This window comes from Oncorhynchus kisutch, linkage group LG2, assembly GCF_002021735.2.
Source record: "Oncorhynchus kisutch isolate 150728-3 linkage group LG2, Okis_V2, whole genome shotgun sequence".
NCBI lineage: Eukaryota > Metazoa > Chordata > Actinopteri > Salmoniformes > Salmonidae > Oncorhynchus > Oncorhynchus kisutch.
Window position 1 is genome coordinate 19,566,468 of NC_034175.2, and position 18,576 is coordinate 19,585,043.

The 18,576-nt window shown below is 40.7% G+C and overlaps 1 protein-coding gene across 2 annotated transcripts; it reads right to left on the reverse strand.

Moving 5' to 3' along the window:
• Positions 1 to 200: 200 nt before the first annotated feature.
• LOC109903711 (PHD finger protein 1) lies at positions 201 to 16,880 on the reverse strand. 2 transcript variants are annotated; one of them, XM_031789984.1, is made up of 15 exons: positions 16,326 to 16,880; positions 15,682 to 15,760; positions 15,507 to 15,588; positions 14,741 to 14,827; positions 14,133 to 14,227; positions 13,461 to 13,609; positions 11,972 to 12,067; positions 11,413 to 11,481; positions 11,064 to 11,187; positions 10,619 to 10,686; positions 10,214 to 10,345; positions 8,095 to 8,173; positions 3,785 to 3,900; positions 3,439 to 3,522; positions 201 to 3,238 (listed from the first exon to the last, which is right to left on the reverse strand). In XM_031789984.1, exons 2-15 carry the CDS (start codon positions 15,757 to 15,759, stop codon positions 2,911 to 2,913), a joined length of 1,587 nt encoding a protein of 528 aa, XP_031645844.1. In that variant the 5' UTR covers position 15,760; positions 16,326 to 16,880; the 3' UTR covers positions 201 to 2,910. The 2 variants fall into 2 exon arrangements, with proteins under 2 accessions (XP_031645844.1, XP_031645838.1); XM_031789978.1 differs by having other exon boundaries at positions 10,208 to 10,345; positions 16,326 to 16,879.
• Between the last annotated feature and the right edge of the window lie 1,696 nt (positions 16,881 to 18,576).

Below are 18,576 nucleotides of genomic sequence, written 5' to 3' on the forward strand. Positions count from 1 at the left end.
ATACCTGCATGTGAATGGGGTGTGTAGTCTATTGCTATACTAATAGAATACAATGGAATAGAATGGAACATAACTTTGTCTCTGAAGTGCAATTCATTCATTCATATGTTATTATTGGCTGGCCTACTGTAAATACAAATAGGCCTATACATATTGTAAGATAAAAAGTAAATGGACAGAAAACACTCAAAGCACATTAGTAAGATGTGAAGGGCAACTTTTAATTTTTTAAATTTTACATTGGCTGTGTCAGCCTAGGTTATACATGTATAAACGTAATTTGACCAAAAGTCAAAAAATACATCAAACCAAACTTGGACTTGACTACAAATAATAAAAAAAGAGAAGACTTAGCTTCTTGTTCCTCAACTCAAAATCTGATTTACCCCAGTCCTTTGAAGTCATTTTGTATAGTTCCATCTATAACCTACAGTAACAAACACTTGACGGGTCTATAGACATACTTTACCATAGAAAACATACAGATACATTCATTACCATCGAACTGATGGTTCCACAGACCTCTTCCTATTCAACTACAGCCAAATTCACTGAGAATGATCTAAATCCTAAACTGGGATGGGAAGGACTGAGTTGGGAGGTTCATTTGACCTGCACTGCTGTTTAGAAATGTGCCAAACCCTTTGCAATCCAACCTAGACCTGGGGGTAGACGTAACATAGTAAATGTAAATCTATGGCTCTCCAATGAGTATATGTTACATTTTGTATGATATGTCTTAATTTGTGGATGTTGTATTATATGTTACGAATTTGCAAAATGTATGTTTTACGAATTCCAACTTGTTGTGGCTAAAGTTATCTAGGTGGCTAACGTTAACTCCACTAGGGGTTAGGGTGAGGAGTTAAGTTAAAGGGTTAAGGTTATGGGACGGGGGTTAGCTAACATGCTAAGTAGCTGCAAAGATGCTAATGCACTAAAATGCTAAAGTCTGTGATGAGATTCAAACACGCAACCTTTGGGTTGCTAGTCATTCACGTTATATTCCTACCCATCCACATTACTTCCCTTTTTTTTCTTAAGTAACCTTCTGTCTTATCTAACCATACCAAACGTAACATATCATACTAATTTGAGTGTTCCGGATTTACATTTACTATGTTACGTCTAGTCTATGAGACCAGGCTGAGCAATCATCTATTCACTCTTATAAACCGGGTCATTCGAGCCCTGAATGCTGATTGGCTGAAAGATGTGGTATATCAGACTGTATACCACGGGTATGACACAAAATTACCTGTTTGCTGTTCTAATTACATTGTTAACCAGTTTATAATAGCAATAAGGCACCTCTGGGGTTTGTGGTATATGGCCAATATACAATGGATATGGGCTGTATCCAGGCACTCCACATTTGGTCGTGCTTAAGAACAGCCCTTGGCCGTGGTATATTTGCCATATACCACACCCGCTCAGGCCTAATTGCTTAAGTAAGAGATGGCATATTTCACATCATTCAATCTGGGGAACGGGTGACATCTTGCTGTGGTTTTTAAAAAATGACTGAAAATGTTTTCTGTTGACATGATTATAACATGTTGTGTTATTTACGTATTTACTGTAACTACACCTGTAACACAATCTGTCTTCTGGGGGATACAACGCACACATTTACTCTTATCTGTGTTTTATCCAACAAAAGGCAGAAATAAAGATCTGTATAAATATAAACTCTGAACCTTGCACTATGATATTCTAGAGTTCTATACACAACATCCTGTTCCACTATGATCTATGGGGCCCAGTTCCAAATCAAACACAAACACAAACCCATAGCCCTAACCCCTTAGACTCTTGCGTGCATCTGAAAGGATCGGATATGAAAAATATGATGAACGCTCACCTTTCCCTCTGATAGACCGGATGAAACTTAAGCCATATTGCTCAGATCTATCCAATCTTGTCAGATCTACAGTGTCCAGACTAGTGCTTAGGTATCAGCCAGAGTTAACGCTATCTCTCATCCTCAGTGTAAACATGGTAGATAGGAGCTGACTCCTCTGTCTATGGCCTGAAAATGGAAAACAGTACAAATAGTTTCACCTGCACAGAATACCATAATTTGTTGACTTCTCTCCCCTAAAACAATGCAAAAACACCCCTCAACAAATTGACAGTCAAATCTGGCTCAACGAGCCACCATTTTCCATGGCTATCTGATCAAAGATTTTGATCAGTAATCTTTAATATTTGTTTGGAATGTATTTTACACTAATTCTGTGTGTGAAAGCCTACACAACATTGTCGTGACTCTTCAATTGCAATTGGTGGATGAGGAAGAAAACCTTATAGAATAGTTATCATACATGCCATACATTTCAATCACCTGATCCCTGGATTCAGGTCAACTTCTTAATCTGCAGATGCACAATCCAAATAGGCACTATGCAACCACATCAAATCAAATCATCCTATAATAATATACTGTGAATATATAAATCTAACTATAAAACAAAAGCCCTGTTGTGGCTCCTAATATATTTCTATTACATACTATCATGTAAATCAAGTATGACAAAAGGTAACGTAACAAATTGCCTATAATCAAATACTGTATATACAATCTTCAAACGTAAACATGATAAATGCAAAGGCATATTCCAAAGGTATACAGTACAAATATAGGAGAAACACTAGCAAAGAGGGAGATATAGTAACACGTAGTGTGATGATATAGAATGGAGGCGATATCGTTTGAGCAACCTGGATTTGCCTTGTGTGGGGTTTTTGTTTTGCTTGTACTTGAAGTTGCCACACATTTCTGATGTGGCACCTGCACAACAGTCATTCTCCCTCTCCCTCTCCAATATCCCCTCTTTCCTGCCAAGCACTCTGGTGTGTTGATCCTCTCTGCCTCCCTCCACCCCCCCATCTATCTCTCACTTTCTCTCAGTACACACTCACGTTCCCCCACTCCACGAGGTACTGGACCTTCCCGTCTGGCGTTACTCGCCTCGCCAAAATCCTCACCCCGTCCCCGCCCCCCCAGCCCCTGACAGCTGACCCATCCCCCCCACCCCCTCCCCCCACGCTGCCCGGATAGGAAGGGACGTCACGCAGCAGGAGGGAGGGGCAGGGATCCAACTTCTGGCCAGGCTGGTGCTGGTGGTGCTGCTGCTGGTGGTGGTGGTGGTTGTGATGGTGGTGGTGGTGATGGTGGGAGGATGACAGGGAGAAGGGGAGGCAGGGGGGCGGCACTCGACAAGGATCTTCCGCACTGAAGAGAGAGAGAGAGAGAGAGAGAGAGAGAGAGAGAGAGAGAGAGAGAGAGAGAGAGAGAGAGAGAGAGAGAGAGATTAATATTTCACGATTCATACTTTTTTCCATTGTCATCCAGGCACAGGTATGGTTTCCTCTCTAGATGTTTAGATTGAGGGTAGTCCCCAGAGAGCAGGAGGAGCTGTGGTTAACACTGACCTATAGTGATGCAGGGTTCTGGAGATGGCTGGGGCTCCGTTATAGGTGGGGTGATACAGGGCAAACATCCGCTTAGGTGGAGAGCTGTGGGAAAAAGACAAAAAACAGACAAAAAAGCAACAATGCATGGATTTCCACTGACATACTGACTAATACAAGCATTTCCTACACCCACAATAATATCTGCTAAATATGTGACCAATATAATTTAATTTGATAAGGGTAGCCTAAATCAATGAGGATGTAATGTTAAAAAAAATAAGCTAACACTCTGTAAATACAGTACATTGCATTATTACTTGTTATACAATATGTAAAGTGTAACCAACACAATAACAGCACCAACCCCAAATTCAGCTCCTCCTCCGACTTCCTGGAGTTGTAGAGGTTAGTTCCACCTACGTAGCCATGGCAACATGGCACAAGATCTATTGGGTTGGCTGGGACCGGGGGCGGACAAGGCTGGACACAGGAGAAACACTGATTAGCTAGTGTTTTGACACCAAATCAGTGAATCCAATCACACAGACATGATACTGCAGTTCATGTCCTTATCTTTATAGAATAATTCATACTGCTTGTGAATACATCTAAATACCAACCAAGGTCTATTAACATACTGTATCAAATGATACATATCATTTAAAAAATGTAATTGCATTTCACTTTTAAAAAGGTCGGACGCTGGAATTTTGTCAGTACAAAGGGCTAGCCTTTCAAAAAGGAAATATACACTACCATTCAAAAGTTTGATGGTCACTTAGAAATGTCCTTGTTTTTGTCCATTAAAATAACATCAAATTGATCAGAAATACAGTGTAGACATTGTTAATGTTGTAAATTACTATTGTAGCAGGAAACGACTGATTTCTAATGGAATATCTACAGTTGAAGTCGGAAGTTTACATACACCTTAGCCACATACATTTAAACTCTGTTTTTCACAATTCCTGACACTTAATCCCAGTAAACATTCCCTGTCTTAGGTCAGTTAGGATCACCACTTTATTTTTGGAATGTGAAAAGTCAGAATAATAGTAGAGAGAATGATTTATTTCAGCTTTTATTTCTTTCATCACATTCCCAGTGGGTCAGAAGTTTACATACACTCAATTAGTATTTGGTAGCATTGCCTTAAATTGTTTAACTTGCATCAAATGTTTCGGGTAGCATTCCACAAGCTTCCCACAATACGTTGGGTGAATTTTGGCCCATTCCTCCTGACAGAGCTGGTGTAACTGAGTGAGGTTTGTAGGCCTCCTTGCTTGCACACACTTTTTCAGTTCTGCCCACAAATTGTCTATAGGATTGAGGTCAGGGCTTTGTGATGGCCACTCCAATACCTTGACTTTGTTGTCCTTAGGCCATTTTGCCACAACTTTGGAAGTATGCTTGGGGTCATTGTCCATTTGGAAGACCCATTTGTGACCAACCTTTAACTTCCTGACGTCTTCAGATATTGCTTCAATATATCCACATAATTTTCCACCCTCATGATGCCATCTATTTTGTGAAGTGCCCCAGTCCCTCCTGCAGAAAAGCACCCCCACAACATGATGCTGCCACCCCCATTCTTCATGGTTGGGATGGTGTTCTGCAAGCCTCTCCATTTTCCGTCCAAACTTAACGATGATCCTTACAGCCAAACAGTTCTATTTTTATTTCATCAGACCAGAGGACATTTCTCCCAAAAAGTACGGTCTTTGTCCCCATGTGCAGATGCAAACTGTAGTCTGAATTTTGTTATGGCGGTTTTGGAGCAGTGGCTTCTTCCATGCTGAGCAGCCTTTCAGGTTATGTCAATATAGGACTCGTTTTACTGTGGATATAGATACTTGTGCACCGGTTTCCTCCAGCATCTTCACAAGGTCCTTTGCTGTTGTTCTGGGATTGATTTGCACTTTTCGCACCAAAGTACGTTCATCTCTAGGAGACAGAACGCGTCTCCTTCCTGAGCAGTATGACGGCTGCGTGGTCCCACGGTGTTTATACTTGCGTATTATTGTTTGTACAGATGAACGTGGTACCTTCAGGCGTTTGAAAATTGCTTCCAAGGATGAACCAGACTTGTGGAGGTCTCCAATTTTTTTCTGAGGTCTTGGCTGATTTCTTTTGATTTTCCTATGATATCAAGCAAGAGTCACTGGGTTTAGGGTAGGCCTTGAAATACATCCACAAGTACACCTCCAATTGACTCAAATAATGTCAATTAGCCTATCAGAAGCTTCTAAAGCCATGACATAATTTTCTGGAATTTTCCAAGCTGTTTAAAGGCACAGTCAACTTAGTGTATGTAAACTCCTGACCCACTGGAATTGTGATACAGTGAATTATAAGTGAAATAATCTGTCTGTAAACAATTGTTGGAAAAATTACTTGTGTCATGTACAAAGTAGATGTCCTATAACCGACTTGCCAAAACTATAGTTTGTTAACAAGACATTTGTGGAGTGGTTTAAAAACAAGTTTTAATGACTTCAACCTAAGTGTTTGTAAAGTGTATGTAAACTTCCGACTTCAACTGTACATAGGCGTACAGAGGCCCATTATCAACAACCATCACTCCTGTGTTCCAATGGCACATTGTGTTAGCTAATTCAAATTTATCATTTTAAAAGGCTAATTGATCATTAGAAACCCTTTTGCAATTATGTTAGCACAGCTGAAACTGTTGGTTTGATTAAAGAAGCAATAAAATTGGCCTTCTTAAGACTAGTTGAGTATCTGGAGCAGCAGCATTTGTGGGTTCGATTACAGGTTCAAAATGGCCAGAAACAAAGAACTTTCTTCTGAAACTCGTCAGTCTATTCTTGTTCTGAGAAATTAAGGCAATTCCATGTGAGAAATTGCCAAAAAACTGAAGATCTCATACAACGCTGTGTACTACTCCCATCACAGAACAGCGCAAACTGGCTCTCACCAGAATAGAAAGAGGAGTGGGAGGCCCCGGTGCACAACTGAGCAAGAAGACAAGTACATTAGTGTCTAGTTTGAGAAACAGACACCTCACAAGTCCTCAACTGGCAGCTTCATTAAATAGTACCCGCAAAACACCAGTCTCAACATCAACAGGGAAGAGGCAACCCTGGGATGCTGGTCTTCTATGCAGAGTTGCAAGGAAAAAGCCATATCTCAGACCGGCCAATAAAAATAAAAGATTAAGATGGGAAAGATAACACAGACACTGGACAGAGGAACTCTGCCTAGAAGGCCAGCATCCCGGAGTCTAGAATGTCATTCGGGCCTAGCCCGAACCATGAAAACAGCCCCAGACCATTATTCCTACTCCACCAAACTTTACAGTTGGCACTATGCATTGAGGCAGGTAGCGTTCTCCTGGAATCTGCCAAACCCCGATTCGTCTGTCAGACAGCCAGATGGTGAAGTGTGATTCATCATTCCAGAGAACTCGTTTCATCTGCTCCAGAGTCAAATGACGGCAAGCTTTGTAACACTCCATCGGACGCTTGGCATTGCGAATGGTGATTTGCTCGGCCATGGAAACTTATTTCATGAAGCTCCCAAAGAACAATTCTTGAGGACAGACGATCTTACGCACTACACGCTTCAGCACGTGGAGGTCCCGTTCTGTGAGCTTGTGTGGCCTACCACTTCGCGGCTGAGCCGTTGTTGCTCGTAGCCCTTTCAACTTCACATTAACAGCACTTACAGTTGATCGGGGCTGCTCTACTTGAAAGTCACTGAGCTCTTAAGTAAGGCCATTCTACTGCCAGTATTTGTCTATGGAGATTGCATGGTGGTGTGATGTTCAGCAACAGGTGTGGCTGAAATAGCCATGTCCACATACTTATGTATATATAGTGTATATCTGTTTATCTGTCACCTCCATTTCCTATGTAGAAGTAGATTCATATTGTGGAGACTGAGGTAGAATTTCTTATAGTGTGAGCTCGCTACCATAACAACAAAAGCATCAGTACTCTATCCCATCTATCATTTGCTTCCTCAGTTCTCAGCACACCCTCAGGTCTATCAACCTCCAATGCTGGACTGTGACCCACAACATATACAGTAATTACAGCAGTGCTATACTAGCATTGTCCCTTTACTAACGTGCTGTCCCTTTAAATCGAGGTGCTCTGTCAATGCTGCACTGTCAAAGTGCCAGCGCCACCTGGCCAAACTGTAATCGACTGCAAAGTGCACTTGGAAGCGCTCCCAGATGCCGCATATCAGCGTACCTTCCCCTCTCACTTTCCCTGGGATAACCAACCTGCCCCAAGATGGCAGATGATTCATGTCTGCTCAGGATACAACAGTCTGCTGGAAGTACTGCCCGCTGAAATACGACCGATCCATAAAATTTATTGTCTCAGGATTAGGGAGCCAGCCTAAGCAGTAGTATAAAAGGATGTGTATTTTCTATTCATATTAAAAAATATATTTCTAAACCCGTGACCATAACATGCCATCATACTTGATCGATCGAGTCGTAAACCAGCTTCAATAGTGTATGAGGGGTAGGCTGGGCTTTGAAGAATATGTAAACAGACAACACTGGCTATAAGGAGAATCTTTTCGCCACACACTGACTGACATGTCGTTCCAATGCCAGGCAGCTCTTTGCTATGCAGTGAGGAGGCGACTGATGTCTGATCTCTCCCTTGATGCCTGGTTCGAGGCAGAAGCACTGACCTGTGTCTCCATAATGCGCCGCTTTGATTTGCGTGACTCTGGCCCCACCGCTCTCCTCTGGCAGGGCAGTGACAATGGGCTGCTCCACACAACAACACAGAGCCACAGTCAATAACTTGAGGAGTGGTACATTGTTTTCACTTAGAAAACTACAGTGTGAGTCAAAAGTTTGGACACACCTACTCATTCCAGGGTTTCTCTTTATTTTTTACAATTTTCTAGATTGTGGAATAATAGTGAAGACATGAAAACTACGAAATAACACATGGAATCATGCAGTAACCAAAAAGGTGTTAAATCAAAATATATTTTAGATTTGAGATTCTTCAAAGTAGCCACCCTTTGCCTTGATGACAGCTTTGCATACTCTTGGCATTCTCTCAACCAGCTTCATGAGGTAGTCACCTGGAATGTATTTCAATTAACAGGTGTGCCTTGTTAAAAGTTAATTTGTGGAATGTCTTTCCTTCTTAATGCATTTGAGCCAATCAGTTGTTGTGACAAGGTAGGGGTGGTATACAGAAGATAGCCCTATTTGCTAAAAGACCAAGTCCATATTATGGCAAAAACAGCTCAAATAATCAAAGAGAAATGACAGTCCATCATTACTTAAAGACATGAAGGTCAGTCAATACAGAACATTTCAAGTACTTTTAAAGTGTCTCAAGTGCAGTCGCAAAAACCATCAAGTGATATGATGAAACTGGCTCTCATGAGGACCGCCACAGGAAAGGAAGACCCAGAGTTTCCACTGCTGCAGAAGATAAGTTCATTCGATTTAACTGCACCTCAGATTGCAGACCAAATAAATGCTTCACAGAGTTCAAGTAACAGACATCTCAACATCAACTGTTCAGAGGAGACTACATGAATCAGGCTTTCATGGTCAAATTGCTGCAAATAAACCCCTACTAAAGGACATCAATAAGAATATGAGAATTTCTTGGGCCAAGAAACAAGAGCAATGGACATTAGACCGGTGTAAATCTGTCCTTTGGACTTATGAGTCCAAATTTTAGATTTTTGGTTCTTTGTGAGACGCAGAGTAGGTGAACGGATGATCTTCGCATGTGTTGTTCCCAGCGTGAAGCATGGAGAAGGAGGCGTGAGGGTGCTTAGCTGGTGACACTGCGATTTATTTAGAATCCAAGGCACACCTAACCAACATGGCTACCACAGCAATATGCTATCCCATCTGGTTTGTGCTTAGTGGGACTATCATTTGTTTTTCAACAGGACAATTACCCAGCACACCTCCAGATTGTGTAAGGGCTATTTGACCAAGAAGGAGAGTGATGGAGTGCTACATCAGATGACCTGGACTCCACAATCAGCCGACCTCAACCCAATTGAGATGGTGTGGGATGAGTTGGACCGTGGAGTGAAGGAAAAGCAGCCAACAAGTGCTCAGCATATGTGGGAACACCTTCAAGGCTGTTGGAAAAGCATTCCAGGTGAAGCTGGTTGAAGGAATAACAGGAGTGTGCAAAGCAAGGCAAAATAGTGGCTACTTTAAAGAATCTCAAATATAAAATATATTTCAATTTTTTTAACACTTTTTTGGTTACTGCCTGATTCCATGTGTTATTTCATAGTTTTGTTGTCTTCACTATTATTTTTCAATGTAGAAAATAGTACAAATAAAGAAAAACCCTTGAATGAGTAGGTGTGCCTGAACTTTTGGTATAAATGTGGTGTTTTTTATTTTAAGCCTATAGAGAATGAAAGAGAAGATGGTGTTGAGAATGTTTAGCAAGATGATCAATGTCCACATGCGAATGTGCACATGCGCGTATGCGCACACACACACACACACACACACACACACTATAGATGATGTATTTATTGATACAAATATTAGTTATAAACATATTAACCAGAGTGAAATAAGTGAGTCCTTCCCGTCATGATTTAATGAGGCACACAGGAGCCTGTTTAGTTAGGAACAGTTGTTCCTATCCAGCTGGAAGGACCACCGTCTACAAGGTGCCGCGCTTTTTCATTATTGTAAATGTGCAATTAATTACTAGAATGAATGTATCCATATAAGGAGTTGAGTCCTGGGGCTTGTGTTTGTAATGAGAGAATAATAAATCACAGAAGTTGTCCTTACTCTGACCTTCTCCTTTGGGTGATGTTGATGGGCGGGTCAGTGATGAGGGGAGACGAATCAGAGGTCAGGGGAGGCGGAGCTCGGACCTGGAGCCCAAAAAGACACTTCTTCTTCTTGATCTCTTTACCAGAGACAAACCTGGATGACATCACAGAGAAAAAGACTTTCAAAACTTGTCGACAAAAACTTTGTAAAGTCAGGTCATCGTTCTTTTTAAAAACAAGTTAGCATTATTGTCTATGTTTTCTTATCGTTCTCTATTGATAATATCAAAGAGTTAACTAACTGAAACAATTAACTAACTGTATTTTCTTTAACCAAATGTACAATTCCAGAAGCAACGCTATCATAAATCTGGTCACGCATAGCTGTGGCTTGTGTTTGTTCTTCGCATCATATGCAGACTCTCACCTGTCTTTGTTGGAGTTCAAAGCGTTGAGCAGATTGTGGCAGCGATCTTGCCTTGGTGTGTCAGAGAGCTGGGGGACAGGGAGGAATGAAAATCAGGAGTTTGATTAACACTGTGGATGGTAGCCTGAAACAAATGTTAACACATTTAGAGACACATTGACATTCATTGGCGAAAGGTAAACATCTCCATGGATGACATATTTAGTTACTAATGTGATTTGTGAACAGCTCATTAAAAAAGGGTATGACTGATTTGAATGCAACTGCAGTACCTGAGAGCCACAAAAAATACAAGTGATATTTACCATTTAAAATGTGCTAAATAACAATGGCAAGTAGCTAATGAAATCAAAGCACATAATTACCACATGACTGCTAACCAATGACACTAGCTAACACTTTCACATCGTTTCATCATAGCACGTAAGTGAGGACATTTTTATACCGAGCCGAGTAGCAAAGAGTCCCAATTCTCATTGGCAAACGACATGATTTCATGGTCGAAATCAAAGTATTTTCTCTTGCAGCACAAGGAGAGGTGGTAGAGCACCAAATGGGCCAAATCTACCCTGTATTTACAACAAACACACCAGGAAAAAAGACGCCGTTAGTTCAGAATTTATCACATCACAAAGCTTTTCATTACATTATTGAGTCAGAGGAATTAACATATTGTAACCCACACGACTCAATAAACCTGTCAGAAGAAACTGGTTTTCAAGAGTGTTTCAGTGTGATAATCCCTGCATTTTAAATGATGTATTCTTCTCTTAGCAGATACTGTATAGCTTTACCAGCTCATGGGTAGCCGTTGAATTGTCTCTGGTCCGCTTGCACAGACTGAGCACTGGAACTCATAAAACCTTTCAGAAAGAAATAGAACACAGATTATTCTATTTCTGCCTGTGATTGACCAGAAATAAAAAGTCAATGGAAACATAACATAGCACGTGGTTGCTATTGTCAGCAAATTCTTCCCAGTTTCCATCACCTGTTTAGCAGATGTAACAAAGCAGCACATTCTACCTCACTATCAATCTCAAACATTACTTTCCTATGCAGAAACAAAGAGTAATGTAATAAATATATCATGGGCATTAAACCAGTAGGATAATACAGATGGTTAATGTGACAATAATGGTGTAATGGACTGGACTAATTTGAATTCATTTTAAACCTCTACCACATTACATTGGACACCAGAGAGGCAGAATAACAACTGCACTGGTATTAGCAATGAACACTAACAGCATTAGCCCTACCACTGCCAGTTGTATAACCTCTCTGTTATGGTTTGACAATGGTAATGCAAAGGAGCAGTACAAGGTTATAGATAACAATACTCTGACTCACCTGTCTCCATATAACAACGGCTTGGTCAGACACTGTGTGCAAGCTTCATGAAACCATTGACCACAACTTCCACACTGCAACATTTTCAGGTTCCACCTGCAGTTGATAAATAAAAACATTAGCCACACTCCCCAATGGCCAAAACATAGCTAACATCTGGTGGCCACCTGACAAGAGTACAGTATATTATGTATTTTTCAAGAGGCTGCAATACTCAACTGAAAAACACATTATGTCTTGACAGTAGAGCTGTATAATGGTGAAAAGGGCATGCAGGGTTCCGACATGAATATTCTAGTTAGTCTAGCTTATTGACCAATACATGTGCTAAACACTAATTATAAAATGTTATTATTAAGTGATAATGCCCGAGAAGCCGGTGTTTGGAGGATACATTGGTATGGGTGTTGTTAGATCCGAGTCAAAGTCGAGGGCCGGCAAACCGTGTCAATATATTCTCCGAACACCGACTTTGAGGGCATTATGACTTTTATACAACGGGTTAACAACATACTCAAATAATGATTGACATATTTTCATTATAAATGTTATTTGGATTAATGTATTCATACCATTTCAATCCTTCCACAAGATATAGTCCCGACACAAATCTAGGCTTGCTACCCAAGCCGACTGGTCATTCGTTCAGTTGCCAGAGACGCGACCCAGTCGTTCAGTCTTTTTGTTCTGTGTATCTATGGATGCGACCCAGTTGTTTGTTCTAAATGTTCCATTGAAATACTGACTTGCAACGTTGTTATCCCTCGCTTGCTAGCTAGCTAACTACAGCTAACTTACAGTCATGTAAAACAGTGCAGCAGGAATAAGAGCAAAGTAGCTGCATTTGCATTTGTTTAAGCTGTTTAAGCTAATGAGGCGAGATTTCGCCTGACATGGAAAATGTGCTCTCTCTTTAGGACACTGTTGTTCAGAGGAGCTAGCCAACAACACAGCTAACACAATCACTTCAAACTGAAGATGGAAAAACAGCAAACTAGCTGCACTTTGTTTCATATGACCTGTTTTCGATTGATAGTTATTTGTATATATCCATACAAATTATGCTGATTCATGATTTCAACTGGCTGAGAAAAGCTGCCTTCCTGTCTGTCTCATCCCGACTCCCTACACGTCCATTAATATGGGACAGCTGGAGATCCAATTTGAATATTGAAACAATGTTGCAAATGTCAGAGAGACAGACACCAATGTTTTTACATCTCCGCTGTTAAAAACTAAAAGTTAGTCTAAAAGAAATGTGAGATAATGTCTAGATGCTTTTTATAGTGGAGATCAGTGGATTGCACAGTCAGATGGAACACAGTAAATAGGCATTTTAACGTCATAGATTTAGCCAGTGGTAACTTGTGGAATAGACACCATCTGGAATGCGGTTTTAACCAATCAGCATTCATGATTAGACCCACACGTTGTATACCATAATTTATCTACTGAGGGCATCTGTTAGAAGCTATAAATTGTCACTCACTCTCCAGGTCCGGCACAGTAGCAGTAACACTGCTGCTGGTTGGTCAGATGCTGTGGGTCCCAGTCTAAAGATGACAGCTGATAGGGCAGCCGAAGTTTCATGATTTGCATGAGCCGGGCAAACCGTCCTCGTTTGATGGCTCCCCCTCTCTGAAATAAATGTTGACAAATCGATTCACTACAGCGACCTCTCCACTCCCGGTCATGTCAGTACATTCAAGATAGATGACATTGGATGGGAACTATCCAGAAAAAGCCATTCATCTCATTTTATTGTAGGTCAGCTGAGTGAGATAATATCTTGAGAAAAGTCAGGTCAATGAGATATGGACATTGACCGATGGACAATTAGCCCTTAACCACAGAGCTCCCTCATCTAACACCTACAGTACAGAATTGGAGCATACATGAATTACTGACCATAATCACGATAATACAGTATAATCTTGAAAAAAAATCTGCATTGACGAACTGGTCAGATATCCAGAAACCATAATACAGAGTTGTAAACATTTCTGTGGTGTGCTTCAGATATATCCTTTGACGACACTGTTTAACACAACACTGGTATTGAAAACCTCTGGATAGATAAAAAAAAAATGTACAAGTCTGAAATGGATATTTTCCCTGAGCCAAGAGGCAGTGTGTGAAACGAAAAGATTAGCAGTCTAACCTTGGTTGCCACTGCAAAGACACATTGCCGACATATCCAAGAATTGCTGTCAGCTTCCGGCTCAATGGACGGAGTGTGGCACTCAGGATGATAACCTGTGATGGAATGGAGAGTGTTTACTGTAATTCACATGCTGAGTATATGTTACTGATGGAGGAGTTTTCCTTGTCTCTTTTCATGAGATATTATACACTGAGTATACAAAACATTAGGAATTGCAACGCTGGTGGGTTTTTCACGCTCAACAGTTTCCTGTGTGTATCAAGAATGGTCCACCACCCAAAGGACATCCAGCCAACTTGACACAACTCTGGGAAGTATTGGAGTCAACATAGGCCAGCATCTATGTGGGACGCTTTCGACACCTTGTAGAGTCCATTTCCCCCAACAACTGAGGCTGTTCTTAGGGCAAATGGGGTACAACTAAGTATTAGGAAGGTTTTCATAATGTTTTGTACACTCAGCGTATATTATCTGGTAGAAAATCTGAAGAAAAAAAATAGATGGCATTGTTTTTTTCTTTCTTTAAATTAGTTGTGCCTGCCCGTCATGAGTTATTATTTGAAAATACCTGTATGAAGAGTACATAACATGCTGTGTTTTCTTACCGTGACGACATTTAAGACAATTGATGAGAGGTTCTTTAAGAGGCGGGGCATCACAGACACAGCAAACCTCTTCCACTCCAACTGAGACTTCAGCGAGAGAGAAAAGGAGTGAGTATCAGAGAGAGGGGGAGAAAGAGAAAGATCACTCAACAGTGTTAATTTATGTATATTGATTCATTTCCTTGCCTCTTCATTGATTTCAATGTCTCCTGCATCCTTTCAGATTTCACTCCTTTTGACATGCGGATATTTGGCTGTGCTTCCCTTCACTTTACACTAACTACGTGGGGGCGCCATTTCCCTATGGAGTCATTACACTAATAAATTCATAAATACACCAATTACACCTAAAAGTCCCCCATCAGAAATGCCAACATTTCCAGGGAATGTTGTATTTCAACCTTGACTAAAGACCTTAATTGCACAACATTCTTTTGAACTACAATGCATCGGAATGAATAGAGAGCGTCAAATTAAGAACAAACTTTTCAAAGCTGAGAGAGAAACATCAAAAAACATTTTATGAATTTCTTTAAACTCCCTGAGGTGAATCAAGGTAAGGTAAAAATAAAGATGATTCAAATATGATAATGGAGAATCCTCAATTAGCCCCCTAGCTATAGAAAGGGTAGATATGAATGAAATAGTTTTATCCGCATTTTAGGGGATAATACTTTGATTAAAAAGGAAGTCCACAGTGCCCAAAAACCCTCCGTTAAATGTGTTGTGTTCACTGAGGAAAACAAGAGTAAGTTGTAAGTCTTACAAGAGTGAATGTCTTTTCTTAGGACCCAGAATTCCGAGTTGTCCTCAAATCTCACCAGACAACACTGCTTGACTCCATCTACCTGAGGAGAGGGATGGAAAGAGAGTGGAATTGTTCACTCAAACCTAAATAGAATACTTTCCAACTGCACACACACACACGCACACACACTTACTCTTTTCACATTACCGAGGTACAGTAGTCCATCACTCCATCGAGCTAACACATCATCCCCTTCACTTACTCCCCCCATCCTGAAGAGAAGTGAGAGAGAGAGATAAAGAAGGGGTGAGGGAGAGGAGGGGGCTCATGTGAAATGGAAATCCGATTTATTCACTGAATACTTTGCTGCCATTGCTGACAGAGGTTTATGGCCTTATCGTTCCATAGGCACTTGGCTGGAGTGGATAAGGGGATACATTCTCACAAACCCAGCATAGCCACAGTCAGAATCCAGCAGATTTAATGATGAGTGTAAGTGCCCATGCATGGAGCAGGACAAACCATTATGACACAACACATGTGAGAAAATGCATTCACCACTGCATGATGACTGCACTGTAGTTTGATTGTAACACCACTGTACGTCTCTCTACTTTGCTTTCTCACGCACTTCTGTGTTGTATCCTCTTTGAAAATCGAAAACGACAAACTTGAATAGAAAGGAATCGCTGTAGCCTATGGACCTAATCTCTGCACATCCAGCGGTTGTTCCAGTGCAGGCACTCAAGTCAAAGAGACATGATACATAATAGCATTTTCTGATCAATAAAAATTAACATAGACAGTGTTGCTGGATGAACAGAGAGCCATTGCTACCTGTCAAGTCGAACTCCTCTCCGTTGGGGTCACAGCGATTCCTGTGCCGGCTTGACATGAAATATTGTATCTCTTCTGTTTCCCTCTCGTCTCAATTACTGTCCGGTTGGATGTGAAGCCTACGTGTGTGCCAAAGTGGATGTGCATGTATGTGTCTGTGCCAAGCGCGTATGTCAGTCAAGTCGTCAGCGAGACACCGTCGGTACGTCCGTCTTTCTCTCGGTCTGTCTGTCCTCCGCGACGTCGTTTCGTCATGTTCCCTTGCCTTTGCTCTCGTTTCTCCACCTATTGATGCTATTAGGCGTGTTTGTCAGAGCAGCACGAGAATCAACCCGCGAGAGACGCCATCATCCCTGCCTCTTTCTCGACCGACTTGTTGTGACGCAGACATAAAACACCGAGAAATAGAGTGGGAGGGAGTTAGGGGGGACCGGGGCAACCGCGGCGTGAACACCTTAACATCCGAAGAAATTACCTCTAAACCGTTATGACAAGGAAAGCTGTGTTTTCCGAAGATTTAACTAAATTGTGCTAAAAGCCAGTTAAAAATCATCCAACGACGATAGTCGCTGGAGTTTATGTGGCCAATTAGTGGAAGTTTACATACCTCATTAATTGGTACCTCCCAAAGAAGGGTGCTGCAAGTTTGGAGTCCTGGATAAAGTTTTAGAAGGGCCAGTGGAAGATGCGCTCACACGTGTTATTCACCTTCTTCTTTTTTTTTTACCATTCAGTAAATTCCACCATAAATCGTTTCCTTGCTATAGTCAGCATTTTTCTTTCCTTCCAGCTAAAATAAACTATAATCATAATGTGATCATAAATTATCTAATTTCTTAATATTACTACACATTTGTATTATATAGCCTAGGCTTCAATATACAATATGTATAATAAACATTGTGATTGTTTATATAGAGTTATTTGTGCAGTCTTTGTGGTCCCCTTGCCAGATAAGCCTATTTTCAGGTTTTGGACACTATACAAAGTTAGCCTAAATAATTAAGGATAATTAAGGCTTGGATTAGTTTGAGTACTTGTCACTGTCATCAAAGGGAATTGTTGAATGTGATTTACAATAGTCTATAGTTGTTCTATACATTTCCTCTTATTGTGAAGTATTGAATATCTATGATCATTCATCTATTCTTTACAGCTCAATAATCAATGCATATGCTCAGTAATGTCATCACCACTTGTCTCTGCTCACTATCACCATGAATATCACTGGTCACACAAGCTTTAATTTCTCACAACAACTGGGTGATAACATAACATGGTAATAACCCATGTCAGAATGAGTAACAATTTTACTTATTTACCATTGGTTAATTATGAGTCCTAGAAATTGCACACACGTTCATGTTTATAATTTATGAACTGCAGATTAAAGGGCATTTTAAAGTGTCATACCATAACTTAGCACTGACAATTCTATGAGTAGGCAACATAGCCTATAATTTAATAGTCAAAGCAACAAGTGATGAGGTGTTTCATATGTTATTTTTATCGTTAGATTATATGTATTTGTTCATTTGCTTGTTTTTGTCATATGAATGTATCAAGCATATGGTAATATTGTGCTCAAAATGGCCACTGGCATTTCTGAAGGATGACAATGAGTTCCTCATTGGCAACACTAGATGGCGAGCACACTACACCTTCTAATGCACTGCTCTGTCAGTAGTGTAGTGTAATGGTAGGCTAATAAAAATGCAGTGGTGGCATTTAGCTGAACTACAGTTCAGTTCACATAACTGTGTGATGAAAGAGATGTTTGGAATGTATCATTAGCATTTGGATGAGGATCGCTTTGAATAATGGCAAAACGGAATTATGCTTCTAGCAGTCTCACAGCAAGATTCACTATTTACCAAGAAAGGATAGTGAGCCTATTAGCCCAACTTTAGTATCATCATAGAAGAGAAAAATGACCCCTAGTCATGTTAATACGGGGCTTGTGCAGGGGTCATAAGGTTGACAACTTGACGCCTTTCATGTACTCTCCCTTTTGGAATAAAGATGCCTCTCACACACACAGCCGGGGCTTTGTGAGCAGTTCTGTCATGAGACAGAGCGGAGGGGAAGCAGACAGTCATGAGCTTCTGATAAAAACTAAGCAAAACTCAATGTGGCTAGTGTCCATAGAAGGGTTTAATTAAGAATATTAGAGTAAACTTTCAGATATAGAAGGAAACAAGCACCATTAATAGGATATTGTGCTACTACATCCAGGGGTGTCATGGACAAT

Excerpts from the sequence above, each read along its gene's own strand:
- LOC109903711 (XM_031789978.1), bottom strand. The coding sequence starts at position 15,759 with ATGGGGGGAGTAAGTGAAGGGGATGATGTGTTAGCTCGATGGAGTGAT. Across the intron at positions 14,228-14,740 it reads TTGTCTTAAATGTCGTCACG|GTTATCATCCTGAGTGCCAC; the intron begins GTAAGAAAACAC and ends ATTCCATCACAG. Across the intron at positions 3,901-8,094 it reads GGCGCATTATGGAGACACAG|CCTTGTCCGCCCCCGGTCCC; the intron begins GTCAGTGCTTCT and ends TCCTGTGTCCAG.